The 17,975-nt window shown below is 37.8% G+C and overlaps 1 protein-coding gene across 1 annotated transcript; it reads right to left on the reverse strand.

The window, feature by feature from the left end:
- Window positions 1-201: 201 nt before the first annotated feature.
- On the reverse strand, window positions 202-17,859 carry usp12b (ubiquitin specific peptidase 12b). Its single transcript, XM_067523337.1, has 10 exons — window positions 17,677-17,859; window positions 14,929-15,009; window positions 14,519-14,602; window positions 11,948-12,077; window positions 11,105-11,421; window positions 10,927-11,003; window positions 10,719-10,802; window positions 9,130-9,327; window positions 8,199-8,277; window positions 202-4,730 (listed from the first exon to the last, which is right to left on the reverse strand). Exons 1-10 carry the CDS (start codon window positions 17,722-17,724, stop codon window positions 4,629-4,631), a joined length of 1,200 nt encoding a protein of 399 aa, XP_067379438.1. The 5' UTR covers window positions 17,725-17,859; the 3' UTR covers window positions 202-4,628.
- Between the last annotated feature and the right edge of the window lie 116 nt (window positions 17,860-17,975).

Below are 17,975 nucleotides of genomic sequence, written 5' to 3' on the forward strand. Positions count from 1 at the left end.
AAGCCAGACAGTTTCCTGTGTATCAGTGTCACCAGTCAGATTATGTGTGAGCAAATATATCTGGTACGGTTTGGTTTAGCCTGCCTGGAAGGCCAATCGGATGGGACTTGGTCATTTCTCTATAGAAGGTGTACTGATTTACTATCCGAAGAAATGTACTTTCCAGATATAAGATTCACTAACATTTTTGATACAGGTCTGTTAACTTTAAGTAATTATTTATATTCCAATAATAACATCTGTAATTATGTACATAGAGCTGTCAACACAACGTTAGACAAGTACATTTTGTAAAACATATCAAAAACAAAAGTAACATCTAAGAAAAAGAAGTGAACAGGAATATATCATTACACAACATTAATAGTATTTAAATTAAAAGAGTCTTGTTTGAACATGAGTTTAAAAAGCTTTGTATAGCCATAAATTTCAACCATTCAACCAACACATGAGAAATGATTTCCATGAAACGACAGTACGTTAAAAGACCGATTCATAACCAGGTCCAAACTGAATTTGTAGATTTCATCTCCCTTTTTGTGCTTGTATTTTTTTTCATGTGAGCAAAATTAAAATGTCCTTGAGCCATTGCTTGGGTATAACCAGCATTTCAAGTCATTTCAAAACTGATGGAAAAAAGAATAGACCAATCCAAGGAGCATTACAACGGCTTCCTTTTCATGTAGTTATTTAAAATGTGAGCAGCATATACAGGAAAAGAAAAGTGCTGATTCTGAAGCCTCAATCCGGTGATTGAGCTTTGCAAACACAGAGCATTTTAAAAAAAGGAGATTTTCACAAACGAGACAACACACTTTAGCATTTTTTCTATAATACCATTTTTACTCTAAATTAAAAATAGGACAGATGATGAATTTAAATGGAGCTGGATTTGACAACACTGTTTTATCCAGAACTGTCACACCACCACTGCCCTGGATCATCAATGTGATTCAGTCATACGAATTCAGTCACTCAAAAAATTTACTTCATGAAAATGTTGAAAATACAAACTGAGTTGACGTATAAGGATAATATAGGCAGTTGCAAAGTAATTTTTTTTCACTATGAAATGATTTTAATATTAGAGTAAATAAGAACTGCAAAATTAGTGGTCAGTAAAGGACTTTTTGGTCGCCATCTAGACTGCATCTCAGCAACAATGTCACTAGTGGCTGAAAGATCATGAAAAAATTTGCATGGCTTGTGCCTTATTCAGTGGAAAGTCCTCATTTAGAGAAAACAGTAACAGGAACTATGGCAACAGAACTTAAAGCCCCTTTTATACATCCCTGTTTGTATTTCTATCTGAAAATGAGAGAGTGTGATCTAAAAATTGATTTTTTTGTATTACTGTTGTGTGACTAATGTTTAAAGTTATAGACAAATGACAAAGACAAACATGGTTAAATGTTTAGTAAAGGTCAAACATTCCCATACTTCCTGTGAAAATTTCTTGTGCATCGTTTTGAAAAATTAAAAGTTTTTTTAAGGTGAAGGAAAAATGAGAAAGAGCAACTTTAAAGTACTGAGATGCATCCAAATTGTTTTACTGTTAAGTTTGACATTCAGATAATATTTGACCCATTGCTCAGGCCACTCAACTACTGTGGTATATAAACACCGTAAGAGGCACTAAGAGTTTCCATTCTCTTTCCATCTGCTGCAGCTCTTTTACAAAAGGAGTGACAGGATGCACTTGCTTATTGATCTGAGTCTGTGGAAACCTTGTAAGCTTGGCAGTGAAACATATATATAAAAAAAAAAAAAAAGACATCGTACTCCAAAAAAACTAAATTTGGTTTATAAACCAATCAGTTCCTTCATTGGGTAAAACCAAGCAATCTAATACACGTCGATACAGTGACTCTACTTTTACAATTATCAATTATTTGTACAATTGACAATTATTGTCAATTATTTCCTTTTTTATGTTGAAACTGTCAAACTGTCAGTTGTTATATAGACACACACTATTTATACTGTGAATTATTATTATTATTATTAGAATTATTACTTCTCTGAATGTTTAATCTTAAAGAATTAATAAAGTACATTGTAAAGTAGAATTCGGTGGCATTAGATGGAGATACAGAGGACTGGAAGATCATCAGACCGTTAGCATCGCTCGGCATTGGTGAACGCTCCAATTTAAGATTGTGGAGTGAAAAACATATTATATAAAGCTCTGACTGCCTGCCAGAGCTGCAGCTGCAGGAGAAACACTTAAGCCAAAGCTGAAATTTGCCAGCGCATAATTGGTGGCTTATATGTGGTGTAGTGAAACCAGCTGCAGCAAGGTATCTGTACAGAGGTGATGAGTTTGCTGTTCATAAATAAAACTTTAATAACCAACGTAAAGACAACATAAAATTCAGGCAGGTTTTATGTAGTGTGACAGGTCAGATGTAAGCATCAACTTAAAGGCAAGAAAAACGTATTTTCTTTGTGTGTTCCTTCAATATGATACAAATGTGCATATTCCTACATTTTATAGTCAACAATTTTAAGACACAAATCATTGAAAGCAAACAGCAAAGGAGACTTTGCTTGCTGTCAAAACCACAAAAACCCTGTCTAAAAAAATAAAAAATAGAGTCTTGAGCAGACTGCTCTTCATTTGTGTTTGCTTAATTAACCAGGTTACTCAAAAGACAATGGGGAACAAGTTTACCCGCACTTCAAATTTTATAAATATAGCTAAATACAAAAGGTCGATGGCAAAGAGCTTAAGGAAAATCAAGCAAAAGTCACTGGAATGGTCCTGTGAAAGCAGCAGCAAACTGAGCATCTTATAGATAACTATCAATCTGCAGTACTTGCAGCAGATTTGCTTTATCCTCTGCTTGAGTCTTACTTTGGAAGCAGGGTTTGGTACATCATAACAGATTATGCTACTTCCTCATTTGTTTTTGACCCGTGTGAGTGCATGTGTCAGATTAATAAGTGCAGGGAGAGGGGAAAAAAAGACAGACAAACTAATAAAACGGAGCTTTTCAGAATGCAAAATATCAGAATGAAGTGCCTTCTTTGGACACCTCCTGACCACTTTGTGTTACTTTCACTTTTAGGTGGAGTAAATGAAGTCTACTATTTAAAATAGAGGAGGAATAGCTTACGATAATGATCTTTCCATTCAGCCAGTCAGTCCACTACCGTCTACATCATATTTTCATGCACATGTGCCCTTGTTAAAAGCTGATTAGAAACCTGGCGACATGGCAGAGAAATTGGCCTTGTTCTAGAGATATCAAGCGGGGGCAATAAGGGGTTCTCTCATTCCTACCCTGTTACAGAAGCCAAGTTTGTTGTTGAAATGAAAGTGAAGAAATCCGCTTGCTCGAGAAAGCAGACTGCAACTGGTTTACTTAACTGGTGCATGTAAACACCACGTGTTTCTCAAATATGACACTACAATAACAGCTACTTTCACTGCGAACCCATCAAGCCTTTTAAAACTAGAACAGGGATCTAGAAGGCTCTTCCTTTATTAGCTTTTACCAGCTTTTGCCTTAAAAACATACTTGGGTAAACTAAGCTTTAACAAATAGCTTATGGTGATGCACTTTTATATGTTGTTTCACCAATTAAGGTAGTGGATTACTGCAGTTTACAGTATAACAAGTATATAAAATGTCTCTAATTATAGAAAATGAAGAGAAAAATAAGGGAAAAACTCAAACCTTGAAGTAATATAACACCAAATAGTTGCACTTAACCATACATCTTAAACAAATATGCATTCATTTTTCAATATAAAATAAAAGATAAATCCATTATATCTTGACTAAAAACTGAAAATAATTATCTCTGCTTCTCTAATGATTTTCTTTTCGTCCTTAACACCTCTCCATTGTGCTGGTTTTCAATTCACACTGCTATAATTTATAACACTGTATGTTATTAGCACCACTTCATGACACAAAACACTGCAAACTCTCAACTTCATCACCGACCTGTGCTGTGAGTACATCTTCAAGCTATTTGACTGCAAAAGGTAGTGTCAGTGGTTTTGTTGTATACAGACCTTTCTCTTGCAGAGAAAAAAAACAAAAGGTTAAGGTTAATGCATGGTGCCTGTTTGTTAGCGTAAAGCTAAGAAAAGCTTTACAATCATTGTGAGAAGCCAATTTAGCACAGTATTGTGCACACAAAAAAAAGCTAAAGAAGACTGGGATGCTACTGCAAGTAACAGTGGCATCGAGGATTGGCATCATCCAATGTGTCTTCCAAGACAGCTGATCGGTCACACTGCATCACCCTGACAGTCCCAAACTGCTTTTTCCTGAACCGCTGTGCACACAGTGATGTCAGCCTCATGGATTGGTGTTACTCAGTCTTCCCAGCTGATGCCACAGTGCAAAGTGAGTGTTACACATTCAGCCATCTTGTTATTTAAGGTGCTTGTTGCAGTGTGGGCTCAGAGGGTTTCAATGGTCATAATCCAGGAAGCTGGCATTCGAGCGGCACACGTCTCAACTGATTCAAGTGGCTCTTCAGTGCAAAGCTCCGCCTACAATGAATAAAGCTGGATACTTATGTAAGCGTACTGGGCAGAGCCGGTGGCAGCAATAAGCCCCTCCACCTCTGTTGAGTGACAGTCCATTGGGAATTAACCATTAATTAGTTTAGTCCCTGGACTGGTAGAACAGGATGTATCCTGACTCAGAGTTCTTTGAAATGTCCGATGTCAGACCGTAGAACTCCTCAATGGCCTGTGCATCAATTTTCTATAAAAAAAACAAAGAAAACAGCAGTTGATTTTATGAATGTGCATCGCTCTGCAGTAAATAGAACATTTCTTCACAATTAAATTATTTGTATCCTATATAATGAGCATGCAAGGCAATTAGTTCTGTTTGGCATAAAGATTGAAGGACTATCTGGAGTTTTTGTAGTTACAATCATATAGAAAGTGAAATAATTTGTGGTTTGTGGGGGTTTACATGCTAATAAACAATTTCTTGATGAATAATTTCCATTCATCTCTTTCGTACAGATGTAGCACAGTTTGTCAGATACAGTCTGTGGGCATTGATTTGACATGGGTAGGTCGAGTCTGAACTGCAGATACTAAATTTATCACGTTGCTTTCCAACAGTGGACGAGGCACCGAACACTACTGGCATCACTCAGCTTTACTAAGGCGTCAAAATCAATAAAAGCGAATAGAACAAGTACTGAAAACATCTATTCCCTGTTCCCTTTTAGCAGAGCACAGAAAAAGCTACTGGATAGTATTTGGACATTTATTAGTTTTGAAAGCCAAAAGAGTTTAACACAACTCCATATTGCTTTCATATATTATACATTGGCTTGTAGTCAACCTTAGTAAATGTGTGAAAAGATGAACTGAAATATGATAGGTTGAATTCACTGCTGTGATGCTGCATAACCATTCCACTGTGGCTTTCATGCTCTCTGTCTGAACGCGGAGAGGTTGGGGCTGAAAACAAACTGTAAAATTGTTCTCTTTAGAACCCAGGAAAACAATCCCAAGTGGAAAGGCCCAAACAGAAATAAACGGGCAAAACAAGACAGATATCGTCTTAAAAAAAAAAAAGAAGAGCAGACTGGGTAATAAATCTGTACACTTTCTGAACTTTTAGCTCAGCACAATCCTTATGAACTGCCAGTTTCTGTCCGTTGGACCAGATGTTAGTGGGCTTCCATCCCATCGTAGTGGAAAAATACACTGATGGAGGGATCTGTTTTATAAATCGCTATTTGATGACTGTGACTGAACAGTTTCCTCTGTATTTAAACAGCAGAGTGACTGCTCCCACTACAAAAGGGAGATTTTAAGTAATTTAGTCCATTTTTATTTGGCAATTTTTACTAAACAATGCCTACAATGTAAGGTTTGAGGTTGAGGTTTAACGGTTCAACCATCATTGCTTTTAGTATGAAGTCTGGGACCCTGCTGCAACTTATTTAACGGTTTTGTAACCCACGCTGGGTTACATCTAAATGTATTTACGATTAAACTGTTCCAGAGATCCACTGGTTCCCATTGATTTTTTTTTTCAGCACAATACTGAAATATGAATAAAATATTGAACAACCTCTGCATTGTTTTCCTTCAAAGTACAAACAGTATGGAGTATATTATATTCTAAAATTCTTACTGTAAATTCAATTTACATTTATTAAATCAAGTTTCAACCTTGCCACTTTTATTTTTATTTCTTATGGACATTAATGGGAACCAGCGACAGTCAACTGCTTTAAAAAACAAAAAACTATTTAATATTAACAGAAAATAGAAAAGTTACATTTAAATTATTTATAACAAAGAGCTCAAACAAAATCAATAGTCTTGTAAACAAGTACGGGTAAAATCTGTGCCAAATAAACATGCGGACAATGATCCGGTGTGGCGACCCTGAACTCACGGGATAAGCCGAAAGGACCAAAAACCAAAAACTCTAGAATTCTCTTTGTAGCTTGTTTTCCTCATTATCTCAGAGACGTGCATAGCAGCAACATGAAACAAAATAATTGGATTCCAAAACTTAGAAAGCCCTGACTGAGATTCAACAATCCCTGGAACATTTAACCACCATGACTACACAACCGGTTAACTGCTGACAGCTTGATTGCAGTGGCATGCTGGTCTTTTAAGTTGGCCACAGCTACAACACAGCCTCACCCTCAGGATTTGGCCGTGCACTGATGCGGTTGACCACCAATGTCTGAAGAGCTACATCATGCTTTTGGCAAACATGGTCCACTTGTAAGGCTATACGTGTGATTTCATCTGCTTTTAATAGGTTGCGGTTTTTGTCCCTTTGCATTGACAGAGTAATCATTACACTATTACCTCTACCATCAACCAACTGTTGCATCTTTGATTGCTGGTCATGCCAGCTACAATACGAAAAGCAGTGTGCTGAAAGGGTAACTGCAAAAGTCTTGCACGAGGCTAAATGCTATCTCGCATGTTCATAGCATGTCAGACCGTGCTGTTTCTAAGAAAACTGTTGTTTTTTTTCTGCTCTTCGCATCAACAAGGAAAGCAGACGATTTTACAGTTAGCAATTTTTTGACAACAAAGTATTTAATCTTGTTTGAGCAAAACACTGTTAAAACAAAGTTTAAATATCCAAAAACCTTCCCCAAGTCCAGCATCTCTATCAGCATCAACTATTTGCACATGCAAGAACAGGGACTAGAGCAGAAAGAGCAGAATCATATTTTTAATGTACTAAACACAATGTGCTCTCTAAGACAGAAGTGCAACAGGGATGATTAATGTCAATTCAAAGGAAGAACTAAATAGGTACATGGTGAACTTAAGAAGAAATAAGACAGACTTTAAGAGAAAAAAGCAGCTAAACATTATCATCATTCCAGATCTTCAAGCCAATCCCTCTTTAAGATCTAAATTTATGCACTTTGTCTTTTTCCTGTTTTTCCCCACAGTTATCTCCCTCAATATCTCTCTTATGGATACTTTCATCCATCCCTCTCCTGGCTCCTGATTACTAAAATTATTTTGACTCCACATTCATTTGTTGAGATATCTAGGTCAGCTTGTCATAGGAGCACCAGGACCGACACAGACTCTTGAGGGATGGCTATTCGGAGTTGGGAAGTGACTGAAGAAGACAGAGGATGGGGATTTAACTCTTTGAGATGGTGGAAAAGTAAAACATCTTATATAATGCTTCAAACTATATATTTTGATAAATGATTAATCACTCAAGTTCAATTTCAAGCCATATCCCAGCTGTCGTTGTGCAAGACACGGGGTCCACCCTGGAGTCTATCTCAGGGTCACAGACAGAAATACACAGACAGACAACCATTCACACTCACATTCACACCTATGGGCAACCAAATAACCTAACGTGCAGGTTTTTAGACTGTGGGAGGAAGCCCGAGTACCTGGAGGAAACCCACCCAAGCACAGAGCAAATATGCAAAAAGGCCACGGCCTGCTGGGGTGCGAACCTGCAACTTTACATTATATTAACTATTTGAAGAAATTCTAAGTATTTTATATTAATGACAAACAAAATAAAATCTTGAAAAATTAGACAATTGGATTAAACTTTGATTGGTACATACACACACAAAGAATTTGCCGTTTAAATTGAAGGCAGGATATACCAGAATAGTTTTCTCCTCCAATGGTTGTACAATGGAAAAATAAATAAAATAAATAAAAACAAGAATGACAAATTATGTTTTACCTCTACGATATCGTCATCGAAGAGCAGCCAGAAGCCGTGGCTCTTGACAATGGTGATGTAGTGTCCACGGTTGGGACCACTGCAGTGCAAAAGAAAGGAGATAAAGTAAGACGCATTATAAAATAATACCTGGGAAAATGTTGGACACGTGGCTAATTGTGGTTCGTGGTTTTCTTTTATTCCCAAGTAAGAATGATGTGTGTGTTATTTTTGTAGCAAATTCAGTTAAGAAAAATAAAATATTTGCTCCAAAAACATCACTGAGTATTTATTCTTTAACCCAGAAGATGTTTTGGATATAATTTGATGGTATTTTGCTCTTGAAGTAAAAGGGGTCAAACTCAGTGTAGTGCTCTGAAATCTTCTGTAAAGAAGGCTGAGGTGTTGATTCATTTTAGTTTGTAATAAACTGAGATCAGGATCACATCATCAGACTACAGCTTGTTAGCCTTTGTGTTAACTTACTGCATCATATTAATCCTCCTAAAGACAGCACCACTGGCAGACCACATTAAACTCCTCTGCACTGTGAAGCACCTAAACTCAATAACCTAAACTCAACACAGCTTAACAGTGTGACTGACAATCACTCAGACAACCTGGATCCTTAGTATTAAAAGCATTAATTTGACTTTGACCCCCATAACCTCAAGAGTACAGCCAAAGACAAACAGCAGGATGCCACCTGTTAGATTCTGCAGTGAAGCTAACATTTATTCTGTTACTATTTCACTTTTTATGTCATTTTTAATTTGACACATCTTCATTCTTTTGATATTTTATTTTATAAAGCATTACAATATTCAAGGCATGATGACAGAAAAGTAAAACATTGTTTTTCAGCACATTCAGAACATAGAATATATAACATCATCAGTTTTATCTTGAATATATAAATTGATATATACTGATAAAACCAAAGAGAACCCACCTGCCACAGTGTACAACAACAGCCACAAGGTCGTACATGCGGTCAGGATTGGTGGCATCCCCAGAGGTGTTGAAGAGGCGGAGCTCCAAGGGGAAGACGACACGGTAGGATAGTTTGGTGTAGCGGTGTAGCTGGTCCATGTATTTAAAGCGTTTCAGGTGGAGGGCGAGAATCATCGGTAGCTTCTTTACCCTCATCCTGATGGAGAGACAGACAAAGACAGATTTTTATTCTATTTCTAAGGTTTCGGTTGCAATGATTCTGTCCTCAACAAAAACACGCTGAATGATAAGCTGAATGTCACAACTGAGATTCAACATGTCTTTGAAATGAAAACTGCACTCAACACTCTCAATGACACATTTTGAAGTAAAGGAACTTTATATGGAAAACAACATTTAAAAATGAAACAAAATAATGTGCATGGCTTATAAGATGCGAGTGGAGTTGACTAAAAGCTTTTTCATGTTGACACAATTACTTTTCCAGACCTCCTACAGGGCAGAAGAAGTGTTTTTAGATGCTATGCACTCCTCCTAATTTGGCTCAACTGTTGGTCTATGCTCTCACAGCATTCTGCCTAGTGTTAATGCAAGTTGAAGCCGCTGGTGACAGCAACTCTTTTTACGGCTAATGGATGTTACTTGGTGCACTTAGCAGGCGATGAAGAGTATGTATAAAAATACATGATGAGCAGAAGCTTTAGACAGTGGATCAGTGTTATTCATTTGTAAAACTAAAGACAAAAGGCTGCGTCCAGTGGTTCTTAGACCACTGTGCAGTGGTTATTAATAGGCACTGTTGCCCAGATCAACGTAAAACAACAAAGATGAACTTCTCAGCATGTAACAGGAAAGCCCTGCCTGGTTGCTATGGTAACATTCGGTGTGGTTTCGGGGTACTTTCTGATGGAACACACTGTAACCTTATTTGTCCGCATAGAAAAACTCTCAAGTGGTACTGTTGTGCATATAGCTGTGTGAGAGTGGTTATAAACACTCCTACAGAGATATGTAGAGAAAAAGTAGTAATTTAGATGACAGACCCTTATAAAGTTTAACTATTTTAAAAACAGGCAAAAAGTAAGTAAATGGACCCTAAAACAGTAATTACACCTGATCTGTTGGACCCATTTAACATAAATGTTACCAACATTGGTTTCTTTTCTGCTAGTAGTAAAGCAGTGATATACATTTAGTGTGAAACTGGAAACCTCAACTGTGGTGGTTATCTAACGTTACCAACAATTAACCTCACACCGCCTACATCACTGCTCGTTAGGCCTGCAGTGCCAGTAACCTCACAACAACAAAAAAGTACTTCACATATATTTCACAAGAATGTGATGTTGGCAGTTGTGAAGGCGCTTTCTCACATTAGAGCACCTCATTTTACAGTAGCACGCACATATTGTGATCAGCCTCTCGTGGCGAAGGTGACATTATTTTACATGTTGGAAAACAGATAACTGGCATAGCACAATAAGCTAGACAGAAACATTTCTATTCAACACAAAATATGAAGAAGAGATGAAAAGTGCGATACTAATTCTGAATGGCAGGAAATATGTAGCAGCTGATGTCACGCACCTTTTCTGGGCTTCCTGTTTGCTGCGACACTGCTCGCAGTAGTACTTGTATTCACTACATAATGTCTCTGTGTTGCTGAAGCCCCTGTTGAATAGACACACACATAAAAATTTACTTACAGAATCCAAGTCCTCAGGATCAAATTACTTCATTAATTCATGTTTTTAAATGTCTTTTCATATAAAGGGAGTATAAGAGGCTTGAGTACCTGAGACAGTGAGTGATAGAGGTGTTCTGCTCCACGTCTACTGATAGATCTAGGAAGTCCTCATCTTTACTGCTCACCTGCAACACACACAAGTGGTAAAACCCAGGGTCATTCGGATTATGCAAAAGCAGGATATTGCTGAAAACACAATTAGTCAACACAAGCCGCCAGCACCTACAGCTTCACAGTTGAGGCAGCGGGTCTCATTGGTCAGTGTCCCCTGGAAGATCTCATGGACCCAAGTCTCTTGTGTCTCCTTTCCCCCTTCCCCTTCTCCTCCTCCTCCTCCTCCTCCTCCTCCACCACCACCACCACCACCACCTCCTCCCTCACCTCCTCCTCCCCCTCCTCCTCCACCTCCTCCTCCATTCTGCACCAGTTTTCCATTCTGCTGTCTCTCCTGGCTCTTCTCCTCCTGGAGCAGGTCGGCAATGGTGTTGAGGAGGTAGTTGAGGAATTCATGGGCATCTTGCTGCATGTAATTGTCAAACAACTCTGAGAGGGACAAAGGTAGAAACAATCCAATATTATATAAAACATTTTTTGAATATAAGACATATACAGTTAATAAATATACACAGAAGTGGAATATAGGAAAGGATGCAGGGGTAAAAAAAAGAGAAAACAAAAATGAAACATCACCACATGTTGGCGAGAAGAAATAGATCAAATTAAAACTTCTCTTTTCTTTAACATTTGCTTTTCGATATAGGATTTGGCTGGCACTTTTATTTCCTCAGCTGTGAGATTAACTTTTCAAGTTAGATGATTCCACCTTCTCCTTTCTTCTCTCCTTCACCAATCTGTTATCTCAGCTGTGTTGCTCCACAGCGAGAGGAAGTTGGTTTAACAAAAATAACTGGTAAAAGGTATTTTCTCTGCATTTCTTAACACATGGCATATGATTGAGATTAGAATAAAGCAAGTCATGGTTTTAAGCTTCTGACATAAGAAACAGCTGCAAAGCTGTGAATAAAACCCTAAGCATCCACTAAATAAAAAATATAATCACGGTCATTACCATTCTCTTTTCTTAGGCGCGAGATGAATTTCTTAGGAGGAATGACTCCAACTTTCTTTTTCTGCGTGGCAATGCTGTTAAACAAGTCGGCCAAACAGGTGAGGAGGGATTCCTTACGACGTGGCTGCACCTGATAAAGAAGACAAGGAAGAACACAAAGAGTTCAACAACTCACTTCACATAGGCTTGAAATAATTTCTGTAACATCCAGTGAAATCTGGTCAGGTTGAACCTTGACACTTTATCTAATCTATATATAACAAAACTACAACACACAGAACATGACTTTGATGACTAATAGCATCTATGATTGACTTATTACTCAGGGCACAAGTGAACTAAAGAAGAAAATGTTTGAGGAGGTTTTTAAGACTTTGGAAGTGTGAACTACTGTTTGCCTAAATATACAACAACCCCCATTCAAAATCTATTTGACTTCTAACTACCCTTTAATTAATGTACTAGGTACTACTAGTGAGATTAGATGGTCCTCATTCCTGAAGACTTTTTTTCCTTCTTTTTTCCCCTCATAAAAGATGAAATACTCCCATCAAGTCATAATGTACTGTGAATTCCAAATGTCTGTGCTCTGCCCATTTATACTTTCAAATGCAGCTAATTCTTCATTTTCTGATAAAAGGTCATGCCAAGCCCTGGAAATGTTAAGAAATCCTTTTCCTGCTTGTTTGCAGCTCTCCAAGACCCAGATCACTGTCACTGGCATTCTGTCTGCTGGACAGATTGTTTGGTTTTGTTCTGTTTCTACAGTAAAATGTTAAAAGGATTTAATTTCTCCTACATTTTTCTTTTCTTTAAGTACTCTTCACATTGGTGTTTTTGGCTCTGCCTTCCTCATTGTGTGTTATAAAAACTCCAGTTTGGTGTTGGTGGTGGTGTTCTAAATAAATGTGTATTCACCAAAATTTGTTGATTGTTGAGGTTTTGTAAAGCTGAACAAAAAACAACAAAAATAAATGAAAGTAGATTTAAAAAAAAAAACTTTTTTCTCTTTCAAAGATTCGTGGAGGTCTGACATGTTAGATTTAACATAATAATAATAATAATAATAATAATAATAATAATAATAATAATGTTCTTGCATCATTAGAGGTAAAAAAAAAATGTTCAAGGAGCATATGCAAACTTTCACACCCAACTGAACACACACACACACCTTTTGTAAACCCAGCTCCATGGGTTAGCAAGCTTATGACAGCACAGAGAGAGTTGCTGCCAACTGCTCTTTATTTTTTGGTGTGTGCAAATAAATCAAAACCACCGTGTCACTAAATTCACTGGCAAAAACAGACGCACACTGGCAGTTTTGTCACCGTGCAGGATGGGATTTATATATACACACACACCAAAAAAATAAATAGCAGGTAGCAGAACACCATGTTCCTATACACGAGCACTGGGGCCTGTTACATCAGCATTTCTTAACACTGGAAGGTGTAAAAATGTAAATTAAAACGGGTATAAAACACTCTTAGCTGACCTTAAGTTCATTTCCTGCTTGTGAGTTGTTGTGAATAAAAAGCTATTGATAAATAACTAATGTTAAACACAGAACCATTTTATCAACTAAGCTACTGTCACCCCTTAATAATACCAATAATACAATTTAATTATATAGCACTTTTGTGGAGCCCTTCACAAACAGATACAATTACTGTAAAATTACTGTAAATACTAATGAAAACTGATCAATAAAAAAGCTAAAGCAAAGATCATGAAAAATAAAAAGTAAAAAAATGTGACAAAATGCATTCTTTAAGGTGCAAACAAATATATAAATATATCATAGGTAACACTAATAAAAGCAGAAAACTGAGCACTAGGGGCTGCAACTGCAAAGGCCGGGTCAACCCAGCATTAGCATTTTGCCCCAGGCACTATGATAAAAAGTTGCTTTAAAGCTCTTAATGGTTTGTTTATAATAATTTAATGCTCAGAAAATTACTGTGGTGCCTGACCAGTCAAAACTTTTAAAACAATTATAGCTTATAATCAACTGTGTACAAGATTTGGAGCAAATGCAAGGATGAAAGGACAGTGGTAATGTGATCATTTTTGTGTGTACCAGATGTGTTGCATTTTGAACTAGCGGAAGACATGTTCCATCTGATTGGCTGATTTTTATATGAAGGCCATTACAATAGTGTGGCCTTGAACTGGAATTTAGATTTATGGCTCAAGCCAAAACTCTGTGTTTTCACATTTGAAAACTAACTCTGAAGAACATGAAGAAACTCACTAGCCTAGCAACACTGAGGCTACAAACAACCCATGACGCAACACTCATGTAACAGGCTTTTTCTGTAATACACATACTGGAGTAAAAGGAGCATCTGCTGTAATGAAAGCATACATTTTTTGGCCTAAACTACAGTGTGCTGGGAACAGGTTTGATTTAGCATCCAAAAAAAATGATTGCCTCAAAGTAATGCCAATATGTTATTTTAGGGAACTTAAGTGTTTTGTTTTCGTAACAAGAGCAATCAGTTGAACAAATCTGTAGAGAGGAATACTGCTGGCTGATGCAAGTAAAGTGTTTCTCTCAACACTTACCTTGTATGCCAACACCTTCTCCCTGAACGGTCGGCAGAAATACAAAGCCTGTAGCACTGAGTTACAGTAGCAGGTGTTGCCAAACTGCAAAACAAAGAACATAGAGAAAGAAGCACACGGGACTGAGTGAAGGCTGCATTTGTGAAATATGTTAGCTGCAAGATATGCAACATTTTCTTATAACTGACACACACTCAACTAAACAGCAGTACTAGAGGAATGCTGCTGGTCACAAGTTTGAATATTCCAGTTTGAGACTATTAGGCCTCAATCTGTATTCAGCAGGCATTAAGTAGGGAGGAGGTTTAGCAACTCTTATTGATGAAAAGAATCAGTAGAAACAGTGAAGACTTCAGCAAATCTCCAACAGGGCATTCACTTAATATGTGGTTTGCAGCTCAAACACTTACATTGACCAATCCAAAGTAGTGTTCGTTAACGGGAAACTGTTCCGGTCCAATCTCCTTTTCCAAGGCAGAGGCATTGGCGCCCTAGAGAAGATTAACGATTAGAAGTTTGAAAAAAATATTCTCTGTTGTAAAAAAGTGTTTTAAAAGATGGCAGGATGGAAATAATCTTCATATGTTATAATTTAGCTGGTTAAAAGTATCCCCAGGAAACCCTCCTTTGTCCTTGTTGCCATTTTTGTTATTTTCTTTCTTTTATGCTCTTTTCTCTCTGCTCTGCTGGACAGTCAACCATCTGTTTGTTGCAGCTGTGTCTCCAGCTTTATATCCCCACTTAATATATTTTTCTCTGCTCAGCAGTAGTCCCAATACTGGTTTAATATTTAGATTTAATATACTTTTTAGAGCACATTTCATCATATAATTTAATTTTTAATTTACTTTAATAGTACTAAAGCTGTATGATTTGACTACTGGTCTGTCTCACTGCATGTATAAACTGCTACTCTAGAATCCAATAGTATATCAAAGAAAAAGACAAAATACCAGGGAGGAGGGGAATGATCATGAGGATAATAATGATGGTGCAGCTTTTCCTATCACACATAAATAACTACATGAGTGGACCCACGCTGTTATTACTCATCATCACACTGCGGTCTGTGTAAAGTAAACAAGGGGCAAAGAGATGAAGGCCTGGCTCAGGTTATTTTTCTAACTGACATGGGATCCACATAGCACAAGGCTGTAAACAAACTGAGTGCACGTGAACACAAGCTTTTTGGTGCTGGAGAGGACAACAGAGAGGAAGGCAAATATCTGAAAAATATGTATTTATATAAGCTGCAAATGCAAGCTTTTGTTTTTAGCACTGGTGTGAAATGGCAATGTTGAAATTACTCTGTATCCTGCAGGGCAGACTGAAAATCATCTTGACACTGTACTTATAATATTAACACAATCTATTTACAGAAGATGTAAACAAGATTATTCCTTTGACTAGCTGGTTTACTACCTTATGTTACTAGACAGAGTTTAAAGCAACCAAAAAAATAAAGATGTTTTATGCTCAGTCATAATCAAAAGTGGAAAATAAATAACAGCTCAAGTCTATGTTGCCCATTTGTGGATACTGAAACTGACACTCCTTGTATACGGCATTGCAAGTAACTAATATGAAGTCATTAGACTGCTCAGAGACAAATGAGGAACAAATATTTTTATTATTTTGTTCATCATTTCACTTCTCTTATGATGGTTTCCTTTTGTAAAAACATCAATTCCGAAACATTGCCATCATGCCGATACTACAATGTTTTTTATCAATACCATCGTGCTCTGGTTTTGGCAATGATGGTAATGAAAGCCAAAACCTAAAACGCACACAGATACCTTCCGGGCAGCAACTGGCATAAAGACTGAGCAAACATACCAGCCACAGCCAATATGTAGCCTTGTTAGTACTTGTCTAGTAGGTGCTGTCTTTTACACGGAAATGGGTTACACCGTCTGATGTGTGGTCTTACACATTGCTTTCAGTACACACATATACAAAAACAAACGCACGCAGAAGAAGCGACAGCAGCAGCCAGCAAATTAAAAAGACTGCATCAGACATTTCTGTGGCATCTGCTGAACCGTCTGTCAGCTCTGAAAGGTGCAGCTGGTAAAAATAGGATAAGTTACAGTCAGAAGTTAATCTTCTAGCTTGAAGATTTTTTGTCTCGTACTTTGACTTATCTGTGCCGTAAAATAAAGAGAGTTGTTGCATTGAATGTGACGACAGCAAATTTTGAAACATGCCCGCTTTTATCTACAGGGCTCAATAAACGTGGTCCCCATATCAAAAATAATAAGCCACAATAAGCCATTTAGGAGCAAAAAGAGTATTAAAAATCTATTATTTCTAAACCTTACATGTGAGGCAGAGTTGGCTGGAAACCAAAGGTGACTATGAGCAGAGAATCATAAATTGCAAAGACATATAACTGTCAGCCTAACAGGGGTCTTATCTTACTAATATACTGCACAATATGAGCAATGTAGAAGAGGGTGTTGCTGATTTTGAGAACTAAAACCTATTTAGTAGCCAAGTTTGTTTTCCAGAAGAAACACCGAGGGTGTATCCCATGACAGGAAATGCTGAATTTCTCAATCAGTTACAGATTAGGAGACAGCAGTGTCAGCTGGCTAAGTTGTTTACATCCGGTGACCGTACAGTTTACTAATTCAGTCAATTTAAAACCAACCATATTTATGTATTACAGGTATTTTTAAAAAGAAGCTGTAATACTGCTTAAAATGACCTGAATTGAGAGTTGCATCTGGGAGAACACTCAGAAAACAGCTTTGTCCAAACACCCCAGCCCAAAAGAGACACTGGGGGCTAACGTTTGGCTAACAAGCTAAGCTAGCTAGTTTTCGTCCGTTGGTCAACCCTGCCCTGTACGCATAAACAAACTACAAGCGATCGAAAGTTGGTTAACAAAGTGTTGCACAAGCTTGTTTTGCGCCGAATATCACATTGATATTACGTTTGACCATTAAATATGTGTGGCCGGGGAGCTACTGTTACCAGGCGAAGCTGTACAACTTTCTGTAAACCCAATGTGCTGTTCTCATGTTGTCCTGAGAGGTTAGCAAACATGCTATTAACGCAGCTAGCTTAGCGTCCTGGCTCAGTAGCCCAGGCACCGGACGGACCCGCAAGCACGCAAATTCCAACCATGCAGGCAAATACCACCTCCTTACCATCGTACAAATCGAGGCGATCTTTCGGACTGTCATCAGTATTTCCATCCGTAAGCCGCCATGTTGGACCGAACCCCGATGTTGAAAATTGTGAGAGCCGCTGCGGCTGAAGAGTTCCGGCTGAGCCTACTGCCCCTGTCAGTTAGTGCCGTCAAGTCGAACACGAGCGCAGGAAGTGCTTCCGATCACATTTTTCAAAACAATATTCATTGAACGCGCCTTACAAGTGAGTTACAAGCGGACATCAAGTCCTATCAGAAAAGTGTTCACACTTCATGAGATTCAAGTCCAACAGGAAA

The sequence above is a fragment of the Channa argus genome, chromosome 12 (assembly GCF_033026475.1).
Source record: "Channa argus isolate prfri chromosome 12, Channa argus male v1.0, whole genome shotgun sequence".
Lineage (NCBI taxonomy): Eukaryota > Metazoa > Chordata > Actinopteri > Anabantiformes > Channidae > Channa > Channa argus.

Bases quoted from the DNA above. Each gene is read 5' to 3' on its own strand.
- usp12b (XM_067523337.1), bottom strand. From the start codon at position 17,724: ATGGAAATACTGATGACAGTCCGAAAGATCGCCTCGATTTGTACGATG. The intron at 12,078-14,518 runs GTAAGTGTTGAG...CTTCTTTATCAG, and splicing joins AGAAGGTGTTGGCATACAAG to GTGCAGCCACGTCGTAAGGA. The intron at 11,004-11,104 runs GTAGGTGCTGGC...TGTGTGTTGCAG, and splicing joins GCTGCCTCAACTGTGAAGCT to GTGAGCAGTAAAGATGAGGA.